Consider the following 8,194-nt stretch of genomic DNA (forward strand, 5'->3'; position numbering starts at 1 on the left):
AGAACTGTTTTGAGTCCCCTGCCCTGAGACATTAACTTTTTTTTTCTTTTAACTTTTTTTCTTTTTTGGTGGTTGTTTCAAATCTTCTGGGGGACCTTCTGCATTTTTCAGCACTGGTTTTGGAAGCTGAGCTTGGTTTGATCGTGGGGTTGCATTTTCTGTCATTTACTGTTACTGATTAAAAAGATGTGTGGTCATAGCTGCTAGAGAAGAGGTAAGAAAGAATGACCTGTAAAAGTGAAGCAGCATTCATTTTTATTTCTTGGTTCTATTTTGTGCTCCAGGAATTATCGGATGGCTCTGATATTTCCTGGGAGAATGTGGCATCTTTCATTCCTTGTTCACTGGTTGATACTGAGCCTATGGTAATAGTTACCACGTTTTCGATCTGATAATAAATCAGTGGCATACAGAAATGAGCTAGAGACTTCTTCCTGCTAGTTACTAGAAAGAAGTCTTCTGCATCACAAGAAAATAACATTTCAAGCAGTTTTCAGCAGAGATCAGAGACGACAAGAGCACATGGCCTTGGACTACTCCATCACTCCTGCAGATTGTTAGTTGAGTCAAAATTTGAGTGATGATGACAAGACTTCCTGTGTTTACAAGGACTGCTGTCATGCCGCATAGATAATAAGAAATTATGCAGGATCATCATCACTGACGCCTGCACTAATTTCTCACAGGCAAACCAACATGACTTCGTCTTTTCAGTATCCAAAACGAGTAAGGCCACTTCTCAGGAGTTCGAATGAGATTCTGAAAATCTTAATTCACATTTTACTGAAACAAACGGACCAAAACCTGGCCCGAAGGAGCCCAGTGATTTTCAGCCAAAGCCAGAACTTCCTGTTGCCCGTTATCATGGTTATGGAGTCAGGCAATGCCAGAAGCACTGTGTTTGTAACTGACCTGAGAATAAAACTACCTTGTTTCTGCTGCTGAAAATGGAAATCCCGTTGACTGTGAATATTTAATTTGTTACTAAGAAGAGGTTGTTAGTCAAACTCCTCAAATGAAGAGAGAATCTTTTTCAAAGGGCTGAGCACTTGATCACAGGCGAGTCCATTGAATAATGCAGCAGGTAAAAGTCAATTAGGTCCCAGCAGAGAATTAGGAAAGTTTCTAGACTTCTAATCCATGAAGTCCCACAAAGTGTCCGATCTATTGAAGGCAAGCCTTGCACAGGGTTTGTGCAGGGTGTACGTTCAGGGGAAGCCTGCTGGCCTGCAGGTGCCTTTTGGTGGTTCTAACCTGTGTTTTGAAGTGGACTAATATGGTGAGATGCCACTGCACTCGGAGAGCTCTCAGACACTTTTTTGGCAAAGGTTGTATGTGTATCTGTACCTAGTGGATGATAGATTGTGCAGAAATTTTCCATTCAGTGTTTGAAGAAGAGGTCACTGGCTGGTCACTGGTTAGCGTCCATTCATGCAAACAAGTTTGGTTGACAGCAGTCATTGTGGAAGCACTACAAGGAATTTGTATGTACACCAAGAGCCCTTCTCATTGCTCCAATCTGACAGTGGGATAACTTTCAGTATGTGCAGTATGCATTGGTGATTCGTTATAAGTATGTACATATGTATTATCTCGGGAAGCATTATGGTTTGACTGTATTTCCATTCTTCAGTGAATGGTGTGCAAAGTATTGCTGTATGCATGGAGTTCCCAGTGTGTGAGAAACAGCGAGAATAACTGAAAAAGGAAAGACAGGTTTTAACTTGAAATTATGTGATATATCTTGTCATCGTTTTTCCTTCCAGTCTCCTAAATCAGCTTTTATTAGTGCTGCAAAAAAGGCAAGATTGAAGTCCAATCCTGTCAAAGTGCGCTTCTCAGAAGAAGTAATTATCAATGGCCAGGTGTCGGTGAGTATTCAACTATTTAACCTCAGGAAGGACTGAGCATTTCATCCAAAGGTACGCCTCAAGGCTGGAAAGCGAGGGAATTATATGGTATGAACAGCGGTGATAGGCTTGCAAAGGGAAGGGTTTTTCTGTTTCTGAAGTTTTTGAAAGATCTGTTTTTAAAGTCCATTTGGCCCATAATATTGTGAAAAATTTGTCCCGTCTTAAAATTGCTAGTGAATGCATTTTGTGGTGATAGCACATATATGTCTGTCTTTATAGTTCTGATAATGCTTGCTTGGTTTTTTTTCAGAGCAATTTCCTAGTAGGAAAACCCATAAGCTCAAGAGAAGTAGCATGTCAGGAAAACAGATTAACATTACCTTTCAGACCTCTTTAAAATTTGTTTTATCTACTTGAACTTGTTGTTTCCGGCCCTCAGGCAAAGTCAGCTTCCCTTTGAGAGGCACTGAACTCCTCCTTAAACATGAACTCCCAGCTAATTTTTGTAATTTGCCAGAACATCATTCCACACTGATGTCTTTATCCAACTCTCTTCCAAACATAAATTGATACTGCATTTTGTCAAAAGCAACTTCTGCTTTTTAAAAACAAATAAAAAAGCTGTTTCCCTTCCTTTTTCCTGTTTATTTTAGTAGCCTTATTATGAATTGTCACAATTAAGTAGCAATATTATATGTTACTCTTCTTAAATGATGACAGATATTAGCATTTAATATCCAGCTATAAAGAGAATGTTAAACATCTTGTTTGTAATTCTCACTAATGAATCTGCAGTTCCCGTTCTGTAGATTGAAGACACTAAATAGCTCACTACATTCAGAGAAACAGTAATCTATTTTTCTGTTTTATTGAAAATGTTTCAGCTTTAGAGGTAGCATTTATTGTCAGAGAGAGAGTATTTAGGGAATAAAAATACTCCAAGACAGACATAAAATGTATGTGAACAGTTATATTTTTCCAGGAAAGAGACCTATAGAGTGCAGCTGTAATGAGCATGGCTAGACACTTGCCATGCACTTGCAGGGCATTGGTAATTCTGCTTTCAGTTTGAGCCAACACACTCCTTTTCAATTGTTACCTTTCCATCTGAATGATGTCCTTCTTTATAGAACAACATTTAGATTTCCCTTGTTACATGTTGTAATCTGATTCACTAATTTGCTTGGCAGGAAACAGTTAAGGACAATTCACTTCTTTTCATGCCAAATGTTCTGAAGGTGTATCTTGAAAATGGCCAAACCAAATCTTTCCGGTTTGACTGCAGCACTTCAATAAAGGTAGGCTAGATATACCTTTGTATGCAATGCCAAGAATGCCAGTTAAGTCTTTTTAAGACCTTCAGTAATTATTATTTACTTGGAATGCTTTAAGATCAAAATTACTAGTGTGTTCAGTTGGGGCTGGACTCATAGTTCAGAAATAATGAGGTTTTGGTCCATTTTTCTGCTGCTAAAAACATATTGTATTGTCAATGAAGAAGAAAGTAGCGGTGATCATTTTAACATGCCTGGAGCGCAATTAAAATTGTGTGGTCCTATCGTTTTGACATGCTGCCAAATACTAGCATGATTTGTCAGCAAAAGTCGGGAGCTAAGAAGATTAAGATGTTCGTTGCTAATTGAATATCATCTAACTTGTCATCCAGTGAACTTGGGATGGGATATTGTAGGGATACGCTGATGATAAATTGCTCATCTCAGTATAATGCCCTCTATGCTTTCCATAACACATTTCACGTAGAGAAATAAGGAGGTGAAGCCCTGGCACAGAACCGTGGCTGCTAGGGAGTGTCTGTGACACTGTTCCACGTAGGTTCCTAAACCAGAGGTGTCATCGGTGTCTGTCTGTGAGTGCTGTGGAGTAGCGTAGTAAGTAGCACAACTAGCACTGTTGGGCATGCTGCTAGTCTCTCAAGCAATTTTGTTTGGGTGAGCTAGTTTTAACACAGATTGCTTACCAAATCTAGTTCACCGCATGGTAGCGTGCATGCTTGCAACACTGAGGCAAGAGAGATGCATGGGTGGGAATGATCAGTGAAGGCCGGGGATGCAATTTTCAACTGCACTGACAGCTTTTGCTGGCTTTAAGGGATTGTAAAGCTATGCATATTGGAAGAAAGGCTGCTTTTCTGCTCACTGTGATTCAGCAGTATGCTCAATCAGTTAGAACAGCAAGGAGAGTGATTTACTAGGGTAAACAAGAGGAAATTTACTCCAGACTGAAGGCAAAACAAATATTGAAGTTACACTTAAAAATGGGCTGCAATATCTGTTTATTGTTCATATATATACCTTGGGCATAAATTGAGTGCAGGTAATGGATCCAAGCCTCCACTCTGCAGCCATGGGATACTGAATTCCTTCAGTCCATTTGAGAATTTGGTTGGGTGAAGAATTAGGAGACATGCTTCATGTAGATAGTGAGGTCTCCCTACCCTTCTAAGGCCCACGAGCCCACTTTTCAGTACTTTCTTTTACTAGCATAAAAACAACCAACCTGTTCCAGGATTTTGCCTCTGAAGACCGGTCTTTGGCCATCACATTACATTAGTTTTCAGTAGTTCTGTCATGGGTGTGTCTTGTACTGTAAGACCATATATCTAATCTGAAGTCATTTGCAAAGATACCCACGTGGGCTCAGCGACCTAGCTGTATTGATGTTGTCAGCCTGCTTTGACCTTAGTCGTTCTGACCTTTTGTAGGAATAATTTCCTTTGCATCTAATTCAGGCAGGCTAATATATTTCATAGCCTGCACAGCTATATATTACATATTCTTGCATGTATGTGTGTGTGTATTCTTCATTGTGGAAATGCAGTTTTTTTCCGCCCCTAGCGGTCCAGTAACTCACCACTTAACAACGAGGGTGCAACCAGTGCCTTACCTGCAGTCCTCGCTTTCCTTATGGCTGGAAGGCAGCACCAGGGCTGACGCTAAGTTATCAGAGGAGAGGATAGGCTAGCAAAAAATTTGGTTCAGTAATTCAGTGCCTATGTGCCTTAGCATCATATTTTAAAAGGTCCAAGACAGCTAGCGGAAAACAGTGCCATTCTTACCCCCTCTTAAAAACTTAAATTTAATATTATGTCTCTTCATGTTACTGTTATGCCCCTTGTCTTTGAGCGTAGTTTAGGAGTATAAATAAAAGTAGATTTAATGTGTAAGCAATAAATTCCCCATTAGTCGGAATAGTATAATATTAACCTTCATTATCTAGAGTGGTTGCTTGCAATCCGTTAATACTGTCTTATATTCTTTACATTGTACAGAGTTGTCCCCATCCTCCTACATACGTTTTTCATCCTTCCACCAATTTGGTGTTGATTTTCCATAAACACACTGTAATTGATCAATTAATCTTCCTAAATTATGTTAAAACACTTCGATTACAATTTGTCATGATCTCCTTAGTAAGTCCTATCCATCTGGATACTTACGTATATCTAAAAAAAATCTTTTGGATGGATAGAAATGTTTTAATCTTTTCACCAACATAATGTGAAGCTCTTTTTAAATGATGGGTTATTATATATTTCTTTTTCCTACTACATTCACTAAAGCAAAAGATACCTTGCCAGATGACATTAATACTCTGCATATATTTACAAAGCGTTATGTGAAAGTAAAGGAGGGATTGGTTGAATGGTTTTGTGGGGAGGTTTGTTTAGCTGTTATTTTAGAAACAATTGTTCTCAAATTGATTACCCTTAGACATAATCCAGTGTGAAAAAAACTAATTAAAAGTCTCTAAAAATGGAGTTTATACTACAGATTAACACAGTCCCTGAATTTAGAGGTATTGTTCTGCACAGGTATCACCATCATTGACTTTTCTGGAAGCATTTAAAACTCAAGAATGTCCATTAAACACAAGTATCAAGAAGTGGACTTCAAAACCCCCTGCCCCCCCCCCCCCCCCCCCCAACAAAAACTGTGTGTGTGTATATAATCTGTGCTGTGCCATAAGAACAAATAAAGGCCATTCATTTAATTTTTTTGTTGAACCTATAAATTTGGTTTGTACTGCTGGGTGGCCCTGCCCCAAAAGTAAGTGAAGAGAAGAGCAACAAGACCGTCTCTCCTTTGCTGATGGAGAGGTGTTATTTCCAGGGAGACAGAGAGATACGATCTAAGGGCCACACAAGTGTAATTTGCATGTTAAACTGCACAGAAAGTTGTCCATTCACAGCAGTCCCATGTATATATTTTTCATGTCCATGTGTGATACCACCTCAGGGATGTTCGAATATAAAGGCACTGATTTTTCACTGGGTGAATGTGTGTGATGTCCTGTATACTCATGCAGAACAGGCACTAAACACGACCGTTCAACATCTGGGCTTCCACCCTGTGCTGCATACATGAAGGGTGTGTGGCAGTGAAGAACCAGGTCCCAAGCGCTTCATGAATTTAAGAATATTTTATAAATCCTTTGTTAATTAGGATGTCATCTTAACACTCCAAGAAAAGCTTTCCATCAAGTGTATTGAACACTTTTCCCTGATGCTGGAGCAGAGGGTTGAAGGATCTGGAACGAAACTCCTTTTGCTACATGAACAGGAGACTCTAACTCAGGTTTGTGTAATGATATGTGAAAACAGGTATTAATGAGACTGATTAATCAGTAAATTGTCCATCTTTTTAATTACTCAAGAGTTAACTGCAAGATTTATAGTTTGGTACAGTCTATCAAATAGCAGCAGTATTTAGATGTGGTTGTAAGAATCAAGTTCTCACAGAAAACAGGCATCTATTATGTAGGCATGATATTTCATTGCTTCTTTGGGCCATTAAAAAGTATTAAAAAGTTCATTAAGGATCGGACTGAAAGCTAGAAAATATTTATCAAAGCTTTTTTCATATCGTATGTGGCCCAGCTAATAAACGTTCTCAACAGCAGGAAAATTGATGATAACAATTCTGAGAACAACAGTCTGCCCAAATTCCTTTAAAAACCTTATTTTGATCTTTGGTTCCTATCTGATTATACAGATCTGTATCTGGGTGACAGGAAATAATACTCTTTCTGATGAAGCCGTTTGGCTTGTTTACGCAGCAATACATTATGTCACTACAGTGATGATGAATTGTGACCCAGAAAATGCTGGTGTGACTTTCTTCCTTAGATGAGGGAGGTGTGACTAGAGGTAAAGTTGCTTCACATTTCCCAGCAGAGGACCCTGATTTTAGCTGCTTATCATTTTGCCAAACTGTTTACCCTGAAATTTTCCATGATATTTCTGTGTTTCAGGAGAACATTAGTATTTTTTAAATTTCACCTAAATTTACAAAAAAAAGAGAAATGGATTCTTAAATGAGATGGGGAAAAAATGTTTAGTTTAAATGCCAGAATTCCCTTGACCATGTAACTAGAGTCTGTGTAATGCTATGGAGGAACTTCATTTACCAATTAATGGTCTTTCTAGCGTTTTCCAACTTCTAAGCATTTGACTTTGCCATGTTAACATTCTTTTCTTGTGGATATAAGCTACCCAGTGAATGCACAATGTCCAGAAGTACTCAATACTGGCTCTCCTGGCCTAGCGGTCTCTCTTTGAAGTAATTGGTAAAATTCCTATTGAAAACAGAAGGATCAGAATAAACCAACACAGTGAGCTTTCGAAAATCCCATCCGGGGCTTTTATTTATACATACAGACTATGCCTAGATACTTAGGAATGAGGTCAGAGGCAATGTGAGATAAACACACATTTTGAAAATTGTTAGGACAAGACAGAGACTTCATTGGGGATTTTTAACAGTACAGTTTTATCAATTAAAGATGTTGATTATAAGGTACACTAACTCTCTAACTACATTAGCCTAATTGAATAAACTACATAAACTACATTAATTCTCAGGGTTTCTTCTTTGAAGTTCCTGTAAAATCAGCAATATTTTAATTTGCCATTATAATGTTGCTGCTGACCATGACTTACAACGGTGTAATTAGATTGTCACCCTTTCATCCAATTATTCATTAGCTATGCGGTGGTCCCCCATGAATATACCCAGATTACGGTGTTACATGCTTAACAAAGTTTTTCAGACTAACAAGCAAAGCGGTCTTTTTCATTTTTTAATGTATTGGGAGAGATTTGTGTTGGTCGGAAGTCTAGGGGTAGGTCTCTTAATCCAGAACAACCCAGGAAAATTCAAAAGACCCAATTTCTCACAAATTGTCTAGTGGATTAAAACAGGCAAGAGAAAGTGAGAATAATAGCTGCTAAGCTGTACTTCACCTGTGTTCTCAGTCAGCCTAAGAAATAAAATGTGACCTCTCCCCAAAAACCTTCCAGCCCTTCTCATTTATGAGTATTT

At 38.6% G+C, this 8,194-nt stretch overlaps 1 protein-coding gene across 1 annotated transcript in view; it reads left to right on the forward strand.

Moving 5' to 3' along the window:
* FRMPD4 (FERM and PDZ domain containing 4) overlaps positions 1–8,194 on the forward strand; it is a 113,641-nt gene that overhangs the window by 90,364 nt on the left and 15,083 nt on the right. Inside the window, exons 5-7 of the mRNA XM_009333397.1 lie at positions 1,767–1,871; positions 3,044–3,151; positions 6,317–6,448. Coding sequence (XP_009331672.1) covers positions 1,767–1,871; positions 3,044–3,151; positions 6,317–6,448 — 345 coding nt within the window. The remainder of the gene's footprint in view (positions 1–1,766; positions 1,872–3,043; positions 3,152–6,316; positions 6,449–8,194) is intronic.

Source organism: Pygoscelis adeliae, unplaced genomic scaffold (assembly GCF_000699105.1).
Source record: "Pygoscelis adeliae isolate BGI_AS28 unplaced genomic scaffold, ASM69910v1 Scaffold69, whole genome shotgun sequence".
Classification (NCBI taxonomy): Eukaryota; Metazoa; Chordata; class Aves; order Sphenisciformes; family Spheniscidae; genus Pygoscelis; species Pygoscelis adeliae.